This window comes from Cupressus sempervirens, chromosome 1 (genome assembly GCF_028749045.1).
Source record: "Cupressus sempervirens isolate cs-2001-9-10 chromosome 1, ASM2874904v1, whole genome shotgun sequence".
Classification (NCBI taxonomy): Eukaryota; Viridiplantae; Streptophyta; class Pinopsida; order Cupressales; family Cupressaceae; genus Cupressus; species Cupressus sempervirens.
The window spans coordinates 875,775,686-875,799,741 of record NC_143118.1 but is presented as its reverse complement, the minus strand read 5'-3'; the positions used below and the strand labels follow the sequence as shown (position 1 = coordinate 875,799,741).

At 37.9% G+C, this 24,056-nt stretch overlaps 1 protein-coding gene across 3 annotated transcripts in view; it reads right to left on the bottom strand.

The window, feature by feature from the left end:
- The window catches only part of DECOY (decoy), a 108,958-nt gene extending 101,015 nt beyond the window's left edge, over window positions 1-7,943 (bottom strand). For 2 of the 3 annotated variants that reach the window (XM_089792353.1, XM_089792371.1), the window contains exon 1: window positions 7,611-7,917. In XM_089792353.1, coding sequence (XP_089648479.1) covers window positions 7,611-7,807 — 197 coding nt within the window. In that variant the 5' untranslated portion in view covers window positions 7,808-7,917. Of the gene's footprint in view, window positions 1-7,610 lie in introns of all 3 variants that reach the window. The other variant, XM_089792364.1, reaches the window with a different exon arrangement.
- Window positions 7,944-24,056: the final 16,113 nt, after the last annotated feature.

Sequence of the window (24,056 nt, the reverse complement as noted above, 5' to 3'; positions counted from 1 at the left end):
CTCAAAAATACAAGAAGCCTCATGAAAGGACTGTGGATTTGAGGCAGTAGCAATGAAGATATGTAGAGCATCCTGGAATTGTGAACGAGTCTGCTTGGTGTCTGATGGATCCCCAACCCAATCACCTGCAAACTGCAAGGTCTGTCTAGCCCAAACTGGACCAAAAGATGGAGAATCTAGAGGAGAATCATCAACCTGTGAATGATGACTAGGAGAGGAAGGAGGTGAGTCCTCTGAATCACTCTTTGCATCAAAAGTGGAGGTAGAAGACTGCTCAAGTGAATCTGACCCATCAGAAGATCTATCATGTATTCCAAGTGACTCCAATGTCAAAGTAGAAGGCAACCCTGTGACAATGCTCTGCTGGTTAAGCTGATGCAAGTAGTGAAAGTTAAGATGGCCAAACCGCTCATGCCATAATCTGCTCACATCATTAAAGTGAGTGAGCAAAACAGTCAAAGGAGGATCAGAAACAAAGTGAGAAAACATATAGAATCGTGACTGATGATCTGCTCTCCCAACTGCAACTGTAGAATCATTATGCAACTCACATATCTCCACTGAATCAGGAGTGAACTCAACCCGCTTGCCTAAACCTGTGTGAGTGATCTAGTGTACCGATAGGAGATTAGTTGACAATGAAGGTACATAAGGAACATCATGGAATGTGTCATCCCCCACATCAACAGACCCTCTCCCACACACCTCAACAAGAGTGTTATCACCCATCAAAATAGAAGGCATAGTACACGACTCCAAGGATGCAAGTTCTTCCTTAGATGAAGCCATGTGGTGTGAAGCACCTGAATCAAGAACCCAAGTGGATGGTGAGGAAGCAACTGCAAAAAGGGCCTTGTCATTTCCTTTCCCCTTGCTATTTTCTTTTTCTTTGTTAGACCCTTCATTAGAACTTTGTTTGATAGACTCAGGAACACTGATATTATTCTTCTCAAGAATGTATGTTAAGTGATCAAGTTGTTTCTGCAAACATTTATGTTCATCATGACCAGGTCTTTTACAATAGGCACATTTGACCTTTTCTTTCTTAGGCTTATCACCCTTGGAAGATGGTGTATCAATAGTTGCTTTTGAAGAAACCAGCATCTGATCCTTCTTCTCCTCGCTATTCTTTTGTTTCTTGTCCTTACTATTGTTGTTACTACTTTGTCCTTGTTGTTCTTTTGTGCCTTGGTTGGCAGCCAAGGCATGTGACTTAAAGGACTTAAGAATGCCCATCTGGATTAGCTTGTCCTGTTCTCGAGTGAGATTGACAGCAAAATCATCTAAAGATGGCATGGTGAATTGAGTACCAAGTGCACCCTTAGTAGCATTGAAGGTAGAGACAAACACAGAATATTCTGAACTTAGCTTAGAGAGAATACTAAGAATCAGTTGTTCATCTTTCTTTTCAATTCCACATTGTTTTAACTGCAGCCTTAGTGATTTCAATTTGGTGAAGAAATCTTGGATTGTGTTGAAATTGCCTGAACTCAAACTAATTAATTCATTTTCCAACATATGACCCATCATTGAATCTTGTGTGCCAAATAGTGTTTCTAGCTTTGTCCATACTTCATTTGGTGTATCCAAAGACTCAATGTGAAATAGCAAGTCAGGAGAAACAAACAAACACAATGTTCCAAATGCCTCATCACATTTGTTAAACCACTTAGGCTTATCTTCATTTTTAGCAGGTTCAGTTTCAAGTCCCATAGTTATCCTATTTAATCCAGCTTTCCTTAAGTGAATTGTCATGCGTGATTTCCACTCAAAGTAATTGTATGGAGTTAGGATGGGCATATTTGTTTGATCCATGATGAAGAAATGCTAGAAAGAAGAGAACCCAACCACGACAATGCCCCCCCCTCTTTACTCAATCAAAGAACCCCCCCAAAGAAATATGATTTGGCACTTTATTTTAATGCGTTTACAACTACCACTAGAAAGAAATACTTAGTGGTCTTGATTTCAATGCATTACAAACCCTCATGAAGAGCATATGCTAAAAGTGAAACTTGGGCACAATAATCAAGAAAACAAATACCACCACTGCGATCTACTCGAAAAATCATGCACTTTCAAAAAAAGAATCGCCTCGATACGAAGTCGTATGAGAAAGTTATGATCCTCCGAAGTTTTCAAAACGAGAACTGTGCACAGTCACGGCTGAGAATCTGCAATTTCTAAAGAATTCATGCATGAAAATCAAAAAACAACTCCACTAGTGGATAGAGCACAAAAAAATAGCCAAGTTCATAACAAGAATCATCAAAATCGGAGTCCGTATGAGCAAGAACGAGACATTTGAAAATTGCATTCAAATCTGCAACTGCCAACGGAGAGGGGTATGGCTATAGCCTTTCATGCTCGATTCTGCAAAATATACAGCTTGCATGCAAAATCTAAAAGATACCCAGATGGTTTCTCGGAGTTGTGAACAAAACCCAAAAAGCGTTTTCTTTGCTGATGTACAGAAGATGTTGTTGTAGTGTAAATCAAACGCCTTTAATAGTAAAAAATGGCTCCAAAAATCAAAAAACGACCCCAGCAACCAAAATATGACATGCAAATGTTGGATCAGCTTCCTAAGTCCATCAATGGCATGCTGGAACCTGCAATACTGATTGAAAACTCCAAATATGCAAGTTGGTTGTCAGATTTGAGATTGAAACCCCAGAGAAAAATCGTTTTTGTCAAAACTTTTCTGATTCTCAGGATCATCCAAAGATGCAAGAGAGGAGCATACTTCGTTTTTCAAAAAACTACAATAAAGTTGATTAGCCCCCCCCCCCCCCCCCGAATCTCTCAAATAAGGAAACTAAAATCTACTCTTGCACATAGAAAAGCTCTGATACCATGTTAGAATCTGATAAGATTAATAACCCAGAAAACTAGTGCAAAGAATAAATATCTAAACTATGAATGCAAATGATACAAAATCAAAATAGCATCATATAGTTAGTCTCCAAGAGAGTAATGCAAATGCTGGAAGCAAAATAGCATTAAGAGGATGCAAAAACAAGAGATGCAAATACAAACTAGGTAGCATGCTTATATAGGCTAAGAAGAGGGAGGAGGTGGCAACACCAACCAATGAGGAGCAACCATCTATCGGACTAAAGATAGCAAAGTATCTTCCCAAGATAGCTATGGATGCTCACATGTAGGAAGGTGACACCTCACAACCATTCACCTAATAAGACATGCTTTATTAACCTAAGCGAGATTATTAAAAGTGTAGGAAAAACCTAGCAAAATAGGAAAAATAAAAAACTACACTAACAGTTATGTACAACAACCCACCAAAAGCAGTTAATCTTGTGTAGCAACCTACTCATCCAGACTTGGCTCCAATCAACAGAAGTATATATAGATACACAGAGAGAGAGAGAGAGAGAGAGAGAGAGAGAGAGAGAGAGAGAGAGAGAGAGAGAGCTGACTCTCAATTTATTTCTTTGCTAGTTTGAATGTGTATGCAGCTTTTGAAGGTTACAGAGATGGAGTCCAACAGCCTCATACAGGAAGAAGTATTGCCATCTAGTGATACGTTTCTCTTGCAGCTATTAACTGATAAATTTATTTCACTACCATAACATCTGAATGGATGATGCAATCTGCAGAACATCTTTTGAGCTTACAGTCTTATTAACCTTTTAAATTGGATAGCTTGATAAAGATGCAGCTGGGGCTTGTGCTATACTTGTATCTGCTCCCACCATGTTGTTTTGATGAGCACTGCATCTTTGCTGCCTTTAGGTTTTAAAATCATGTGATCAAGTCTGGAATAAAAGTACATTCACAAATCATATAATCCAACTGGATATGATCACTGTGCTTTCTGAAATATGTTGATAGGTTATGCAAATATTTTGTGATAAAATTACTAGTATTTACAAGAGAAAATGTATTTATTATACATGATAGCCCTAGTACAAACCAAACATTGGATTTAGCATCTTTGTTTAAAGTTAATCCAACAGGGAGTCAACCAGCCATTGTTTATGGTGGAAATTCAAGGAACCTATAATTGGTATTGACAATTGCTTTCCGGTTCACTTCTGAGAACCATTTAAGAGAGAATGCTGTATCCGTGGTTTATTCACAGGTATGTGGTCATATAGCATCTTTGCAAATGTTGTCATGGCCACAGCTCCTCAGTCAAGTTACATATTGGACCAAGACCACATCCTGGAACACCAGAAGCTCTTATACATGCGTATAGGCTTTGTCAGAGCTTAAGTGAGATGGAATCGTCAAAGCTAAATATATTTTCGTTTAAATGATATATTTTACTTATCTGATAAAGTAAAATGTTCTCGTAGGTCTAATTCAATTTGAAAGAGTTACTTATACTTATGAGCTGGAAGGATATGTGATTTGTTTACTTAAGGCAACACTTGTGTATAGAGCTGCCTAGACAATGATGAAGCTCATAGCCACAATGAACCAGGTTCAGATTCGCATTTAAGCACCATGATCATGTTGTTCTGTTGGGAGTATTCTCGTAAGTTTCTTTTGTAGTTACGTACTCTCTTCAAAGTTCATATGGAGTATATTGAGTGAGAAAAAAACAAGTTAAGCATCATCTATTGCTGGAACCAACAGAAGTTGTGTAAGGGAACATGGAGTAATGAAAATGATTGAACACTTAAAAGACAACCAATCCAATTTCAAATTCTTCCACCGCAATAAGGCAGCCTGTGACTCTGCTATTACACACGGGTTCTTGAGGACTTCATTTGATGACCACCTGTTTCATGCTGGGATGGTCAACCAATGAGATAACTCATCTTGATGCAGACAAACTCTGTTGCTGCAAGTTCAATCCTCTGCTCTTATGAAAATGGATCTACAGAAAGCCACAAAATGCAGCATAGCAGCTAATGTTAACACTCCCTGCATTCTCTGCCCTATAGTCTGTTAACCCACAATGGACAAAGAAACAAATGCACATACAGAAAAGAAAGCACAGCAAAAGGAAAACAAAAAATATCCTATAGCCCTAAACTTGAACACAGTAGAAAATGCTCCTTCAAAATGGTTATTCTCTTCCCTATGCTCTGTTAAGTCCAAAACGAAATGTAGAATACAGAAAAGATAGCAGCAGGAAAACAAATCCTTTTATCCTGAACTCGAATAAACTTAAAACAGAAAATTCACCTCCAAAATGGCTATAACTGCCCAGAAAAATATTATAGTGTTTGCAGTAGTTGGTATGCTGTACTTTTGGCCATTCTATTTAGACCCATTTTCAGGGAAAGCAATATCTTTAACTTATGGTGAGAATGTTCATCTTCATTAAATGATACCAGAGCATGCAAAGATGCTGAAAGTAGAGAATTTGTGGGAAGAGTTATGAATGGCTCATAGAAGAGCTATGACTATGGTTACTGCTGTGGATGCAGCGATGGGTGGTTTCATGATGTTGAAAAAGAGGATAACCAAGTTGGAAGAAAAAATAAGATAAAAGATGAGACATAAAGCAATAAAGACAATCAAAGGATATTACAAAAATTATTGGATATTGAATTGGAGAAATTATGGTGGAAGTTGCAGCAGTCTAAGGCAAGTAATAATGGGAAAGTTAAAGAAAAGGCATTCAAGGGTTCGCAAAGGTGAAAAGATTGGTGGGAAATAAAACAAATTTCTCAGATAAAACTGTTCTCAAAAAGAAAAGCCCTAGAGCCTAGGATTAGCCAAGGTATTGAACTGCTAGAACAAGGGAAGACTAAATCCGTCAAGGGGTTTGTTAAAATTACAAGTGGATGGAAGACTCAACTCTTAAATGCGGAAGAACAATGAATGAGCTGAAGATGTTGAGTTGCGAAATACTGAAGAAGGGGAAAGTATTGAAGGTCACCCAGAAAGAGGAGAAAAGTTAAAGACTCCAATGAAAAAGGATGCAGCCTATCACTAAAAGTAAAAGGGTCCAAGTTGTTTTGGTTGTGGAGATAATTCACACCAGAGATAAAGCAACAGCAAAGATGTAGATCTTTGGAGGCCCCATATTTGATGAGAGAAAAAAAATCTTCATAAAGAAAGATCATACTGTGAAGAATGACAAGGGCATGATATCAAAGAATGCTATAAGTTGATATGTAAGCAAAAATAGATGAAAGAGAAAATGGTTTCTTGATAGTCTGTAATAGGCAGCAAACATGGAAAAGATAAAAACTCCAACGGAAAATTGGAAAGTGTGCCTAAATAGCATAATGCGAAAAAGGAGGATGAGGTCCTACAGATTTTTTTTAATTCCCTTTACTTGATTGTGTTTTAATCTTTTTATTGTTTATCTACAGGTGCCACAGAAGGTTGGACAAGCAATGAGGAAAGCAAAAACAGCTTTCCGAGGACAAGGACAAGTTACAGTTGGGTCTACGCCTGCAAGAAGCTAGAAAAATGGAAAGAGAACAAACAGACAAAGGAGGAGGATTTATGGTCCAATAAGAGGTTGGAAGCCAAGGAAGAAATTGTGTGAAAAATTCTAGAAGAACCTAACATGGTGTAAGGATAGGGCATGGCAGTTGAGTTCTTTGAACAAGAAGGCTCAAAGCATTTTAAAGATGGGGCGGATGAGGTAACTAACCTTTAAATCCCATGTCTTCTACTGTGTGTCACTTTCAATTTGTGCTCATATATTTTAGAGAATATTGCAGTAACTTTCGTTGGCGCCCATTGCTGTTATAGAGGTTTATTTACAACAATTTGTTTCCAGAATAGCATTTTTATTTATATGGACAAGAGTTTTATGGACAGGGCCAGGATAGCCATTGTAAACAATTTGTGCTGTAATCAAGCTCTGAAATAAGAGTGTTCGAATGATTTATTATTATTTTCTTGTATTATAGTTTATTTTAATTTCTTGCTCACAGGTATGAGCTGCAACTGCAGTTTTCCTTGTATATACAGAAAAAGTCGGCATCGCATCCCTTTGGGGCATGGAATGTAAATTGTTCTTCCAACACCCCTACTCAAGCTCTCATTCCAATTCAGATATGACTTTATTCTCCAACAACCATCTAGGATTCAAACTTAGGACCCCTAATTTGCATGCTGAGGTGCTCTAGCAATGTGCTCCCTGTACTTTGTGGTCCGGAATGCAGATTGTTATTCCAACAAAAAGCATGTGGCAAGATTGTGCTGTGATTATAAGGCTAGCTTGCATAATGAAAAATACAAGTTCTCGGCCATTCTAAGAAAATACTGGTTCCCATCATGTTCAGCAACTCCGTCGATAAGTGCTGAGGCTACTTCAACCGATTCAAATCAAGCACTATCAATATTCAAGGATTTTGAAAATAGGTATGTGCAACAAAATGACATAGGTGTCAATTTTCCAATGCGAGCTGCTTGCCTGCAGTGGATTTCATTGGCCTTGGAGACTGTTGGAATTAACAACGTTGATTTGGATTGACCAAAATGCCTAGCCGTTTGTTCATTGTATTATATCTGATGTCCTATACTTATAAACTGGTATGAGTGTGTCTGGCCAAAGAAATGATATGGGTATTTTCGGATTTATGGATTGAACTTAATAGTAAGGACAGCCACCAGAAAATGATTTGAGCATTTCGGTTCAAATAAACTGAAAAGTGGCAGAAATAACTTACGAGAACTGTTGAAATTTTTCAAGGGCAGGATCGAGCCTGGGAAGAATGACTGGCAATCTCTCGAATACAACCGCTGAGACAACATTTTCATCTATCTCAGAAGCTTGTGTGGTAAGTGGTCGTCTCCATCCTCTTCGTGACTGCTTTAGGCCTCCGTATACTGAAGGCAAATGCAGACATGAGCTAAGCCTCTGCATAGCTAAAACCTTGTTTAAACCCGACTACAGAACATCGGGAAGTATGGATCGACGTACCGAAAAGTTTTATCGACGTACTGAAATGTTTTACGAGGAAGCAAAAATAAAATGTGGTCCGATTTTGGTTTATTTTTGTGTTAATATAAATGCCGTTTGGGTATATTTACTCACCTTGAGCTATGCTAATGAAATGGGAATGGACAATATTATTAAATCGCTTATAGTTATGTTTTTATTTGTATTTTTTTCAAAATTAAAAAATTATATATATGGTGGTGAGAGAAAGAATGATGTGAGATCATTTTGCTATGGTTTTGCATGTTAGTACGACTTTTTTCTCTGAATTCATCTCTAGTTCTATACCTATCATACTGCATTAATTGCGAGAGCATTAGGGGTTTTCATTATGGCTCTAGCCAACTTTAGCCCAATACGTGCAACTAGTTAGAGAAGCATTCCTTAATAGGTTACTCAGTGGGTTGGCCTCCTCCTAAAAGCATGCTCAAAGAATGGGTTGCCAAGAATTGGACTCCTTAGAGAGTTCAGCTCAAGGGCATCCAAAGTCTCACTAAAGACTTTTTTCTATTTTGGTTTGCTAAACCTTCCCAAGTTGATGAGGTCTTCAACCATGGCCCTTGGTTAGTTAGGTCTTCATTGCTAGTTTTCTAGTGGTGGTCTTGGGATTTCTTTGTCTCAGATGACAAGTAACTAAAAGTCTATGTTTGGGTTGAGTTTTTGGGTCTACCCGTACCTTGCTAGAAGTTTATTCATGCTATTGCTCAAATCCTTAGCAAAGTGATTTGCATGGAACTAGAGAAGTTCTTCAATACATGTTCTCAAAGGAGGGTTTGTGTGGAAGTGGACCTCTCTCAAGATCTCAAAGAAACTATTGGCATTCAAGTTAGAGCGCACAACTTCACCTAGAAGGCGTTATATTTGAACCTGTCAAACACCTGTTATCAGTGTCAATTGGTTGAACAAAAAGATCAAGAACTACCCTCTGGTTATGCCTTGCAAGCCGGTTCAGTCAAAGAAACCCAAGACAAGTTGGTTGAAAATGCTAAGAAAGATGAGTGGACTACGATAGTTCATAAGGGCAAGACTTCTTTGTCATCCAAGCAACAAGGGCCTCCTCTGCCCAACCTTCGTTGGAGATTGTTCATGTTACCTTTGTCATGATGCCAAGCACACTAGTGGTTTCACCAGTTGTTTCAACCATGAGATGGTATTGTTTGTGGGGGCTTCTTGACCCATAAGGGTCTGCACTCCTCAGGCGGTGTTCATGGTGATCCCACTTGTGTCTCAGCCCTTGCGACACTCTCATAGCCTAGATGGTCATGGAGAAAACCTTGATGGTGATTCAAAGAAGAGGAGAATCAATTTCGGTGGTGACTTTTCTCCTACCTTCACCTTCGATCCATTTTTGGATAACAACTTATCCTCTCTCGGGGGCGAGGAAGACATGCAATAACTGTTTCTATGAATTTTCTCTCATGGAATGTGTGGGCTCTCATAGACCTCCCTTGCAAATATTATGTGTGAGATACTAGATGTTGACTTGGATTCCTAGACATCCTTTGTCTATAGGAAGTTAAGATTTTAGGATTTTCACTCGATACTACTTGTTGTGTTATTTGGTCAGTCAGTGTGGTTTTTTCTTTCCAACATGAAGTTGGTCAAGGTGGTGTAGTTACTCTCATTTCACCTTGTTTATCTTCTTATGTTATTGCTCATGGTTCTAATCTCATCCACATGATAGTTTGGTTTTTGTTGTCCTTCCATAATCATTCTTTTGGGATAGTTAATGTTTATGCTCCCAATGATGTTGTGGAATGATCCCAGATATGGCGTTGGATGGCAGATTCCTTGCCACCTGGCACCTAGGTCATTTGTGGGGATTTCAATATGATTGAGTTGGCCTATGATAAAGAAGGTATTCTGTCATTTTGGTGGACATCTGGAGAAAGAGAAGTCAAGTACTACATGTACAATAAAGTAGGCCTTTTTCATCCCAATGCCCATTAGCATCATTATGGTGGGAATTGACATACTTGGTCTAATTTTAGAGTTGGCTCTAACAAGATTTTTAAAAGACTTGATCGTACGATGATATCTACATAATATTTTTTTCTCTTTTTTCAAAGAAAGAGATATGCATGGCATTCCTCTATCAAATGTGACCTTGTCAGATCAAATCCCCATTCTTTTTACTATTACCTAGCCAACAACTTAGAGGCATCCTTCTAAAACTCATTTTTCCTCAACACATCATTAATGAGTCACGATCCCACTAGGGCTCACATTTTGTGTGTTTGGAATTTAGAGTCTCGACCCCACACCCGTTTTGGTTGGATTCAATGGTGGAATGACACTATTACCCATACAACAAGATTTTTTTGGATCTATGGTACGCAACTTGCCCTATACCATAGGCAGTCCTATAAGGCCACCACCAAAGCTCTGTGTGTGGCTTCAGAGGCCCTAGTCTTGAATATGTTTAATCTAGACCTACAACTTCAGCTTACCAATCTCTGCCATTAGAAGCAGGTTGCCAACAATTATGTCGCCAAGGGAGGCCAAATCAAAGCTCATCTCCACTAGCTTAAAGTTGGTGACCAAGCCTCAAAGGAATTCTTTCAAGCTTTTAGAGCTCGACATACTTTGGTTGGGATTAAAAAAATTAAGAAAGGGTAACATATTCTTTTTTCACTTCCTGACAGTCTTTAAGCATTTGTTTGCCATTATGAAAATGTTTTCACTGCCAAGGCCAATCATTGAAGTAGCTGTAGTCTTTGAAGGAATGTACTTATGTGTCTTGTAATCACCTTGCGGTTGAGTAATGTAAGAATTTTCCTTAGATCAAAATCACCCAAGATCAAGGAACTCAAGAACAAGCACGGAATGGACTAGAGTATGATCAGAATAACAATATAGTATTCAAATTGATGTACATACACACTAGGAGTGCCTGAATATAAAGGCCTCTGGAAGGCTTCTAGAATGTCTAGGAGTTAGCACACTAATAAGCCTTACAACCAAGCACATGTCGACCAAGTGTGGATTATCCTCCATTAAGCACAAGAGTTAGTGTGTTGATGAGAGGATAAGCCTACACAGGTGGGTCATGTAAAATTATGTTGTAGACACCATGTGCTTAATTAAGAGTGTGAATAATTGTGTTGTCAACATGACAACTCAGTTAATTAAGCAAACTCCAGTGTTGTAGACACCATGTGCTAAATTAGAGTTGCATACTTTTGTGTTGTCAACATGACAACTCATAAAAGTATGCAAACTCCTAGGTGTCAAACTAATAAATAATAAAATAATGCTATGACTTAAGTAAACTTAAGTAAAGTGTAAATAGTGAATACTTATTTACACCAACAAGTAGTGTGCTTTTTGTGAGCAATTACTTACTTTTAATGACCTCAAGGAGGTTGTCTTTTCCATGGAAGATGACAAGGCTCTTGGGTGCAATGGTTTCCCCTGTAAATTGTACAAAGCCTTTTGGGATTCCATTGGGCCAAGCCTTCACAAGGTTTACCTAGAAGATTTTTACTCTAAATCTTTAGGCCACTTTATCAACAAAGGTAGTATCAAATTTATTGTGATCCCGAAGATGTCTACAATTGGAGGCCTACCACTTCATTGAATGTCTCCTATAAGATCATAACCTAAGCTCTAGTGCTTAAAACGTGGCATCTCTTACTACTAGTTGTCTAGTCAAAATAGAAAGGCTTTATCAAATCTTATTATATCTTGGACAACATCATTGTCATTTGGGAAGGATGAAATGGGCTCGTAGGTCTAAGTAGCAAGCTCTCTTTCTCAAAATTGATTTGCCAAAGCTTATGATCACATTGAATGACCTTTCATTCTTGCTATGCTAAAAGCTTTAGGATTTGGACTTGTCTTTCTTCAATCCATTGAGATGCTTTTTGGAAATGCTTCTTCTTGCATCACCATTAATGGTAGACAATCTGAGGCCCTTGGCCTTTTTAGATCTATTCACCAAGGTTGTCCATCGGCTCCTATTCTATACATCCTAGTAGTTGAAGGGTTTGGTTACTTGTTGGTCCACACCATCTCCTCTGGTCATGTTCGGGGTATTTCTCTTCCTGAGTCCCCATTCAACTTGTCAATTGACACTTTGCTAATGATTCCTTCCTCACCTTCATTAAGGACAAGGACAATGTATCCAATGTGCTCCAATGCTTAGATATCTTCTGTCTAGCTTCTAGGTCTACCATTTAGTGGCACAAGACACTCTATTATCGACAAATTTTCCTTCTTACTCCACCTTGGCTTGCTCAATACCATTTGAAATGGATCCAACATGGTGAAATCTTTTGTTTCTCGGGTATTCCTTTTGCTTTTCAAGCTTCTCTATTGAACCTTTGGAATGTCGTGCTCAACAAAATCTCTAAAAAATTGGACTATTAGATTACCAAGCCTCTCTCTTTGGCTAGTAAATTCCAAATTTTCTCCAAGGTCGTGCTGCTACCCATGTGTATTATTCCTCCTATTGATCTCCTTCCAAAGCCTCTTATTCCAAGTTGGAGAAGCTTCTCATAGATTTCCTCTAGGTTTTAGATTTTGAGCATCATGGCTTCCATAGAGTCACATGGGAATATTGTTGCTTTCCCAAGGAATCTAGTGAGCTTGGCCTTATCTCCACTCATAGACAATGTATTGCATTGTGTGTTAAGTGGGTCATCTGAGCTCTTTCTATAGATGAGGCCTAGAAGATTCTTCTTAGACATTGTATTTCTTCTTGTTTTCCTTGTCAATGAGCCAACTTGGAAGGGGATTGGATTTTAAACCCTTCCCATCACCTATGAGCATGCTCATATCTAAGGCTCCTTTGTTGTTAAGAGCATTTGGCGAGCTTGGGAGGTTGTCAATTCATGGCTTTGTTGGGCTAGTAATGGTTTTAGAGATGGGCTTTCCTTGAATCAACACAATTTATGGTGGTCACCCTTGTTTTCTATTGAGTGTGTTCTACTTGCCAAGATTCAGGGTGCTAGTGCACTGCATTTTTCAAATGTGGCATCAAGACACCCAAAGATCTATTTTCTAGAGTCTCCATGAACCTATGATCTTGGGAAGATATGTACGCCCAATATCGCCTGACTCATCCAAATCAACAAAGTTTTGATCTTACGTTCTTTGTTGAGCATTCAACCTACCAAGCCTTGGTGGAAGGACTAGAAGTGGTATCTGTGTAGTCCTCTTGTATATTACAAGCCAAAAATGGGATACCTATGGTTGATGCCTCATTTGCCTATGGTTGAGTCTCTCAACCAATGTTGGCACCTCCAGTCCACATAGCAAAATTGGAGATACAATTTTAACACTATTTGGAAAGCCATTATTAAGATAAAGATTGCATACTTTTCTTGGCGTATTCTCTTCCAAGGTTTGCCTCTAGGTCCTTGGCTCAAGCATTTAGGTATTCCTAACCCACGTTGTCCTTTTTGTGGACAACTTGAGACTTTCTTGCACATATTTTGGTTTTGTTGCAGAGCTCAACATTATTGGCTCTGGATCCATGATGTTTTTAGCCTTTTAGGCTGGAATCATTTTCTTAGCACATGGTTTTCCTTGAGTACTCTACCAAAATCCTGTTTAAATTCTCCCAGATTTGGCATGCTTTCAGGCTTGAGATTCTTTTCACTCTTTGGAAAGATAGAAATGTTGTCCTTTTTACACACAATTTTATGGATATAAATGTTTCTATGTATACTAAGGCTTGCACATGTAATAATGTTATGCTATAGATTCAAGTATATCCCAACAAAGTGGCTCTTGAGGCAATCCGCCTATAGAAGCTTCTCAATCATTGGGACAATGCACTATATATGGTTGTTGGGGTGCCACTGAATTCCATGTCAGCAGACTAGACTCTATTGTGTGGTTGCCACTTGGAGCATAGCTCATTAGCTGGCTGCTCCTAGACACCATGTTCCTAGGCCCCTCGCCACTCTCCAATGGTTGGGATGTTTAATATCATCACTATGCTTCTTTATGGCATGGCTTAAGGTGGTTGATGAATTCTCCTCCTTCTACTCCTATTGTTATTAGTTGGTATACATCTTCTACTAACCCCAAGTGGTCATTCTTCTACCTAGGCCTAGCAATTTTGACACCTAAGGCAGAGAGTGAGGAAAAAGAACACTCTTTTGTTGATGTTGGTGATGGGTGGGCTCCTCTAAGACACCCTCTAAACCCATTAATGCATGGGGGGTTCATGATCAATAGAATCATCCTCCCTCGACTGGAACTACTTTAGCTACCTGAGGGTTGCTTATGTTTTTTTTTTGATGAATAATTGTTAGTGTTTCTGGCTTTGTCATTTGAACTCTCATAGGGTGATTTTGTATCCCTCGACCCCTTTTTTGTGAATATGTAACTTTAATATTTAATTTATAGAGAAGGGACAATTCATCAAAAATATGTAAAGAGAGGTTTAGCATTTTTTGCTTAGTCCATTTAGTTAAGAACCAAGGACTAAGGGGTATCCATTTTGTCAAATTCCTCTGGAGCATGATTTTGACTTCATCCTTTTTAGATTCAAGGGCCTTGCACTTAGTAAGACTTGATCCTTTGTGGGCTCTTTGTGAACCTTTCAACATCACTAGTAGACCAAGGACCCTTTGATTATTTGTTTGATGTCATTCTAGGATGAAGGTTTTGGTGTACGGTTTATTATATGATTTGATTAATTATTGTATGGTTGTTAATCTTAAGTTTGAATTTTGTGTTCTAGTATATAATATTCTAAGTTCAAGGCCTTGTTCATCTAATTTTTATTAGTTCATAAATCTTATATTAGATTGTACTTATTTAGACTTGATCACAAGAATGCTCGTACATCAATTTTTGAAAATTCAAACTCTCACTTGCAAATTATAATGATTTCTTGGTTCAAAGTTTTGTTCATCCAAAGCTCATTACTTTGCCCTTTTTATATTAGATTGCAACAATAGTTATTATGCACAATAGGTGGCTTGACAACAAATGGACAATCACCGTTGCTACTACTCATACTTATAGGCATGACAACATTCAACATACAAACAACAACAATTAATTGTGCCCTTTGAATATTGATCAAAGAAGTGGTGTCCTTCCGAGGATGAGCACTTACAACCTTCAAAGAGAGCATGTATTTCATTCACTACATTCTAATAGATGAAATGAGTTCCATTGGGTCTAAGTTATTAGATAAAATGATATGAGGTTGTGATGAGAATTCTCTTCTTAGAATCATATTCTCTTTGGAGGTCACTCAATTATTCTATTTGGTGACTTAAGACAGCTACAACTAGTTAAAGAGATCCCAATGTATGCTTTAAGTTCCTTTGGTGGTACAATATGGTACAAATTCACAACTATTGCAATCCTAAAAGAAATATTTTTCCTGATAGGAAAATCCTATTCAAATTCAATTTCACACACTTCTTTCAAATTTATGGAATACAACATCTACAATTACAGATTAGTAGCTTCTAATATCATGGTCGAGTTCCACACTCACCTCAAAAGAATGAACTTTTATTTTCATTCATACATCTTGTCTCAACAAATGAAATGGTCTTACTCCATAACAAATGCATGTTTTTGTCTTTGGTAAAGCTAATTGAGCTATTTGTTATAGGGCAAAGTAAAGGATTACCATGCTCAAATCTATATGAAGAACAACTCCATTCTAAGATCCTCTTGTGTATCAGCCATAAAGTCATGCTATGTGAAAAATTCTAGGTATAGATTAGACTTGTTAATGGTGCACATGGGAAAATCATAGTAATTGTATACAATTATGGTAAAAATCCACCTCAGGTTCCATTGTTTTTAGTTGTTGAATTTGAAAATTGCATCAGACAACGACAACCCAAAATGTATTCCAACAATCACACTAAGTCAAGATAGCCATAGTCAAATGGTTTGGACCTTAAAACTACATAAATCACAAAGCCTTACACTTTAGAGAGAAATATTTGACATTAACAAAATTGACAGGCAGGTGGTGGTACAATATGGTGCATGTCATGTCCCCTTTTTAGAATAATTAAATTAAATTAATAAATTTTGCTATGTCCAACTGGGTTGAAAAGTAAAGTTTTGGGAAAGGATCTAATCTTTGGCAACAGTGAGATAATAAATGTTAAATATCATTAAAAATTAACTTACTCTCCCCTTTTGGTCATGATTTAGGGTTATGTACTCTTTTTAGAGGGTTTGGAAGGTTTTTGGCTGCATTCTTGCACTTGAATTTTGCTCGTTGCTTTGTTGTTCTTTAGAGGATTCTAAACTTGTGGAGAAGGAGACCCAAAGAAGGGATTTTTAAGGTTTCTAGGAAGGCTAAGGATGGGGTTTTGAGGCTCTTCCATTTTCAAGCTCATGTAGAGTTTTCCTTTGTGCCAAACAATGTAGATTTGTGAGTTTTTGGGGTGTGTTTGCAAGTGTGCTTTGTAAGGGTTTGTATTTTTGGTTGAGTTTTTCATATCAGTTTGTGTCGTTGTTGTGTTCTAACCACTTTTTTGTTATAGATGAGTGAAATAAGTTCATTGTATCATGATTCTCTTATTGTGTGAGTTTTGATAGTGGTTTTGGTGTTTTCAAGCTATTGAAGTGTTATTTTTGGAGCTTGGTGAGCTTTGCATTTGAACTCCATCTTGGAATTATTGTGAAAACTCTATTGCATATATGGAAGTGTCATTTTATAGGCTGTTATGCTACCAAAATTTTGTTACAAATTTTTACTTTCATATTTAATAATAATATGTAAAGTTGTGAAGTTTTGGCATTACTTTAGGTATACCTGATTAAGGCATTTTGCAGAAATTTGCACAATCATTTGAAATTCTAGCTATTTGATTTAAAAATATGTTAAGAGGATTCAAATATGATTAAAAAAAAAATAGAAAGAGGAAATTTTAGTGGTATCTGAGCCATGATCTTTTCAACCTAAGGGCTTGTAGATGTTTGTATGCAAATGAGTGAAAGAGAAAAGAGATATTTGCAATGAGAAAAGAATAAAGAAATTTTGATCAAACCTCTAGTTGAAAATAAAAGGCAAATAGTGGATAGTTTGGAAAAAACTAGAGAAGCTCTATGGTTAATGAGAAGAAAATTACAAGGAGTCGTATCTACTAATGAGAAAGGAGCACATTAGAGGAGCCAAGAAATTTGGAACCCACACCCTCTAAATCAACACAAGCTATTTTATTGCTTGTACATTGGCTACTAGTACCAAATGTACCCCTTAATCCTATGGAAGAGATTATAGGAAACACGATTGTATTGAGGGCTACTTATAATAGCTTAGATGATGGCTTTCAAAGTTCAATGCCATTAAGAGAATATGTGGATAGGATGAACACTTTCATGCACAAGAAATAATATAGGAGGGAGAAGGACATAAGTGGAAGAGAACTAAAAAATAATATAAGAAAATTTGCAGCACCTACATTTGATGGAACAAACAAAATTTCTATTGGAGCATGGTTGCAGAAATTACAGACCTTCTTCACACTTAACCCCATGAAGGAGAGTGATGATGTTCAATTTTCAACTCTACACTTGGAAGATACAACCTATGATTGGTGGTCTCATGGAATCACAACTCAAGGTCATGATCAAGTAACTACATTTAGTGAATTTAGTCATAGATTGGTAGATAGCTTTGATCTCTCAAGGATGATGGAGAGTATTTTAAAGAATTGTCAAAGTTGAGACAAACCAAATATGTTAATGAATATGTAGAAGAATTTCCTTTTCTTGATAGTTTGGAAGATTTAGTTAAGAGTCTAGTTAAGTTTTCTCACCCTCAACCTTATATTAAACTATCATAAGAAATTTGCGGCTTGAAACTTGTGTGCCTATGAAACTAATCACTAATAAAAAAACCCAAATCTTTGGCAACATAAGAGAAAATTTTAGAAAAAGATGTTTCCAACACCATGACCAAATAATGTGATAAATGCAACTAAATAAAAGCTATATGAAGAGAATAAGAGTGAACTACGAAGGAAAAAGCTTTATTTTACTTATAGAGAGCCATGGGTCCTAGGACATAGGTGTTTGGGGAAAGGTTATGTGCACTATATTTAGATTGCTCCAAAATTTGATTTGAATGAGAATGAGGAATTTCATGACACTAATGAGGAAGAAGAAGAAGAGAACAAAAAAGAAATCAATAAGGATGGCACTTTGACATCTTTATCAGGAATCCCAAGATACCATCCCTTTCAAATTCAGGGAGTATCAAGAGGGAAATTATCAACAATTCTTCTTAATGGTGGGGTGACTCATAACTTTATAGATGAGGGATTTGTCATGACAAGAGGGCTTAAAGCATAATATTTTGAGGGATTAAATGTTACAGTAGCCAGTGTTCACTATGCCTTGGACACAGGTGGTGAAACAACTCAGGATGACTTTAGGAGATTATGAGCTATGTGATGACTTCTATATCTTGTATTGGGTGTTCAATGGTTACACTCTATTGGAGGCCATTATATGAACCATCAAACTATGGAGTTCAAATTTCATTCTAATGGGAAAGAAATTTTACTAAGGGGTTTATCAAATGGAGCACCTAGTGTAATCACTACAAAGAGGCTGGAGATTACTTTTCAAACAGGACAAAGAGAAGGGGCAGTAGGAATCATAATCCACCCAACAAGATCTTCAAAGAATGAAGGTAATTTTCATTATGAAATTCAAAATATTCTTAATAGGCATAGTATAGTTTTCAATGATTTGCCTTTAGGATTACTGGCAAATAGGGGGTTTGAGAATGTTATAGAGATAGAAAAGGGTGCTAAAATAATTATAACTAATCCATACCACTATCTAAGGGGTTATAAGGAGGAAATATAAAAGACTATTTTATAACTCATTGAAATGTCCCTTTTCTGATTTTGTATGATATTTCCAACCTTTAATCAGATCTTTAAGATCAAACAACTGATATCACAAAGATCCACCAAATTTCTTAAGAAACCCCAAATCGGGTATGTCGAAAATAGTGCCAAAAAGCTTCACAGCTTCACCTGTTATTAATAAATCTGAAAGTAGAAATTTTTACAGAAATTTGAGCAGCATAACAGCCTATAAAATTTCATTTCCAGATCTATATAGCCTTTACAAAACAGCTCACAAATGTAGAACAAAAACTATGCTCATCGGGCTCCCGAAATTAACACAAAAATGCCCGAAAACACCACAAAAACACTAATAAACTATCTCAGAAGTTTAATCACGTCCCAATACATATATTCAGCTCTATTTTAATAGCTTAAAGTCTGAAATACAGCAGCAACCAAAACTGATATGAAATGCTCAACTGAAAACACCAAACTCATGCAAAAAACCACACCCAAAAACCCACAAATCTACACTGTTCAGCACAAAGGCAAACTCTGTATGAGCATGCACATGGAATGGCTTCAAACTCCCATCCTTAGCCTTCCTAGAAACCTGCAAAATCTCGTTCTTGGGTCTCCCTGGAAACCTGCAAACTCCCGTTCTTGGGTCTCCTTCTCCACAGGTTTGGCAGCCTCTGAAGAATAACAAAGAATGAGCAAAAATCAAGTTCTGGAATGAGCCCAAAATGCCTCCAAACCCCTTAAAAGAGGGCATAATTGTAACTCACGTCCAAGAGAGGTTAATGAAACTTATTTTAATAATAATTTTCATTTATTAGTCCAACGGTTTCCAAAGATTAACCCCCTTTTTCCGAAACTTGACTTTCTTGGGCCTGCCTGCCTTAGCAAAGATTTTCTTTTTTTAATTATTTGAAAAGGGGACATGACAAGTCTTCCCCTCCCAATCATTGCTTGTCCTCAAGCAATGGCTGAACAATAAACCAATCAATCCACCTGGATCCCAAATGTAGTCATGAACTATACTACTACCAATTAACACAGGCTCTTGCAATATCCTCTGCAATATGACCAAGAGGAATCCATAATCAAATTGACAATTATAGCTCAACCAAACTCCGAAATCACCACTACCACAATCAAAAACCCATGAGGCACAAACTCTTAGAACATCAGAACCCAAGTAAAGTGGACAAATCAAACTACCAACACAGTAAATACCATCAACGCATCCCACTGGCCTATATGGAATGTACAATCCAACTCTGCAACAATGGTGAACCCTCTCGAATGAAATTGTACCAAGTATGGAGAATCCACACACTGTACAACTCCTGCAGTCAACACAACTCTGCAAATCATCGGCCACTATCTCATAACCATAACTCCCATACACTGCTGATGGTGAAAAAACATTACAAGATAAAGAGTAAGAAATGGAATCCAAACCAAATTTGTCTGCCATCAACTCCTCAGCACAAGGATCAAATGCTAACTGATGTACATACCCTACAATATAATGTTGATAAAAAAAACCAACCTCAGTCAACAGCTCACCATGAAGAAGTGATACAACCCACTGTGACTGATCACCAGCTAAGTCAAGAGATGTCATAGCCAAAGGAGTAGAATCAATAACAACACCTGCTAAAGAATCACTCCAAAACTCCTGCTCTAAGTCATGTATTATCAACCTGTCAATTGCAGGACCTATCACCATGTCATGCCCATCACAACTCTCATCCCGAGGCATCAAACTATCCCATAACTGATGATAAGCACTAGGAACCAAAGTACATCTCTGTATCATCATCTCATCAACATGGTCATCAAAGGTAGATAGATGAGCATACCTCACAGTGTAATGCCGATAGAATGCACCAATCTCAGTCAGTGGCTCAGACTGCAATCCAGATGTAACTAACTGCAATCGATCATTAACCAAGTTGGAACTAACTACTACCTCTGAAGACATTGCGAAGGGAGTAGTATTACTAGTAGGAACCATGCCAACTATCAGCTCACCAACGTCACACATGGTCTTTGATACAACATCTCTAGTCTTCGTGCCATTAGTACTAGAGGTCACCACCATGTTAGGTACACCACAAAAATTTGCTATAGCACCCAACTCAATTGAACCTGACTCTAGTGGGAATGAACCTGATATGCCAATGTTAGTATCAAGGATGGATGCATCCCCATCTCCACTGTCTCTAACAATCTCGGCCATGGACATCCTCGGATCACCAAACACCACAGCTTGTGACTGTATAGAATTAGGTAAAGACTGTAGTCGCTCTAACTCCATGGTCACCTTAGCCAAATGAAACTGTGACTCCTTGAGAGCCAACTGTGTTCTCTCAAGAATCTCAGAAGTCACCTCAAGCTGCTCAGTAAGCTCACTCACCTCATCTTCCTTGGCCAACAATGCATCATATGCTGTACTGCCCCACTCCATAAGATAATCTCTGTCGGCTACCAACTGCATATAATTTTGTCTCAAAATCTGAATAGCCTCCCATAAAGAGTGGATCTCTGTCAAGGAAAGATAACTTCCTCCCTGCTCATCACTAGTAGGAGAACCCCATCCATAAACTGCTAACAACTGACGAGCAGCATCGAAATGTTGGCAAGTGATAGCAATTTCTTGGTCACTAACTCTCAACTGATTAGACACATGATGGCACTGGCTTGACTGTCTCCTACAAACCTCCTCTGATGCACTGTCTGAAGGAGTGTCCTCAAAGTTACTAGTCTCTAGAGTATTACCACCCATATCCTGTGAATCAAATCTAAAGCTCATATCAACATACGGAGTATCAAAAACATTAGCATTGCTGTCCAAATCCTCTGTACCCAAGGAAACTAAGTCTTCAAAACTACCCACTGCATCCTCCTGGATGTCATCAATGCCAATATGATCCTGGGACTCATCTATACACACTGCCAAATATGAAATATCATCAACACATTCCAGCAAGTATGGTCGACTGGATATATGAACAAAGCCCAACATTGGTATATAAAAACTGATACCAACATCAAACAAGATACTGGCACAAGAAAAGAAAACATCGTGTAATCTGCTAATCAAATCCATGATAGCACCCAAACAAACACTGCTACCAAAAAGTGTTAAAGATCTCCAGTCAACTGAATCCCAAATGCCAATATAACAATCTCGAGTCCATATCCGTAAACTAGAATCAACTAGTAACTCACACAAACTCCTCACCTGAGTAATATGACCAATACCAACTAACTCCACATACCTGTCATGATGAGATAATGAAGTCACAATACTATCTTGGTTCACCTTCAGCTGGCTGGACAAATCATGTGAAGTACTACCAGCCTCAACCTCATGTGATGAAGCATCTAACTGTGCCTGGTACTCTTTCTTAGCAAAGTCATGAATGCTCAATGTCTGCTCATCTCTACCAGGTATCTCACCATCCTGCACAACAACATCCTCATAATCATCATCTGAACCCACTACACTGTAGTCACTGCCTGTTGTAACTATACCATCTTGAATACCTGTGGCATCACCCTTTGACGACCTGTAAACAATTGTCTCAATTTGAGTATCAAGTTGACTGTTACTATCAATCTGTGTGATATCCTTTCCCACCACCTCCTGTGGCAGAGTAGAATCTGAGACCTCTACCTGGCTATCAGCTAGTTTCTCAAACTCCTCATGCAAGTTCTTTGGAATTGTGTCATCTGTCCTGTGAGAAAATCTGCCAAATAGAAATCCAGTCAACTTATCCACCTTAGCTGGGTCAGATAACATGTCATTTATACGGTGGTGCTCAACCAACTGTTTAGACATGTCATGGCTTATTTTCATAAGTTTATCTCGAATGTCTAAATAACCATCCTTTCTACTATTTTGACTCTGGCTATCAATTGTCCAAGATTGTTCCCTCTGAGACTCTGTACTATACCTGTCCATTCTGGATAAAGTAGAGTGTAACCCCAATAGGATATAACTTCTTCAAGCACCAAGAACTAACATGCAAATGATTAGAAGTAGCATGCAACCATAGATTTGGACATGCAACTGATTAGAAGCAACATGCAACCACCAAATTATGACATGCAAGATCTAGGTAGTTGTCAAAACTGACATGCAAGATCTGGGTAGTTGTCAAAACTGACATGCAAACTTCTACAACCACCAAATTCATCAAGAACTAACATGCAAATGATTAGAAGTAGAATGAAACCATAGATTTGGACATGCAACTGATTAGAAGCAACATGCAACCACCAAATTATGACATGCAAGATCTGGGTAGTTGTCAAAACTGACATGCAAGATCTGGGTACTTGTCAAAACTGAAATGCAAACTTCTACAACCACCAAATTCACCAAGAACTAACATGAAAATGATTAGAAGTAGAATGTAACCATAAATTCTAACATGCATCTGATTAGAAGAAACATGCAACCATAAATTATGACATGCAAAATCTGGGTAGTTGTCAAAACTGACATGCAAGATCTGGGTAGTTGTCAAAACTGACCTGCAACTTCTACAAACCCTCATGCTGGCAAGATCATGGCTCTGATACCACTGAAATGTCCCTTTTCTGATTTTGTATGATATTTCCAACCTTTAATCAGATCTTTAAGATCAAACAACTGATATCACAAAGATCCACCAAATTTCTTAAGAAACCCCAAATCGGGTATGTCGAAAATAGTGCCAAAAAGCTTCACAGCTTCACCTGTTATTAATAAATCTGAAAGTAGAAATTTTTACAGAAATTTGAGCAGCATAACAGCCTATAAAATTTCATTTCCAGATCTATATAGCCTTTACAAAACAGCTCACAAATGTAGAACAAAAACTATGCTCATCGGGCTCCCGAAATTAACACAAAAATGCCCGAAAACACCACAAAAACACTAATAAACTATCTCAGAAGTTTAATCACGTCCCAATACATATATTCAGCTCTATTTTAATAGCTTAAAGTCTGAAATACAGCAGCAACCAAAACTGATATGAAATGCTCAACTGAAAACACCAAACTCATGCAAAAAACCACACCCAAAAACCCACAAATCTACACTGTTCAGCACAAAGGCAAACTCTGTATGAGCATGCACATGGAATGGCTTCAAACTCCCATCCTTAGCCTTCCTAGAAACCTGCAAACTCCCGTTCTTGGGTCTCCCTGGAAACCTGCAAACTCCCGTTCTTGGGTCTCCTTCTCCACAGGTTTGGCAGCCTCTGAAGAATAACAAAGAATGAGCAAAAATCAAGTTCTGGAATGAGCCCAAAATGCCTCCAAACCCCTTAAAAGAGGGCATAATTGTAACTCACGTCCAAGAGAGG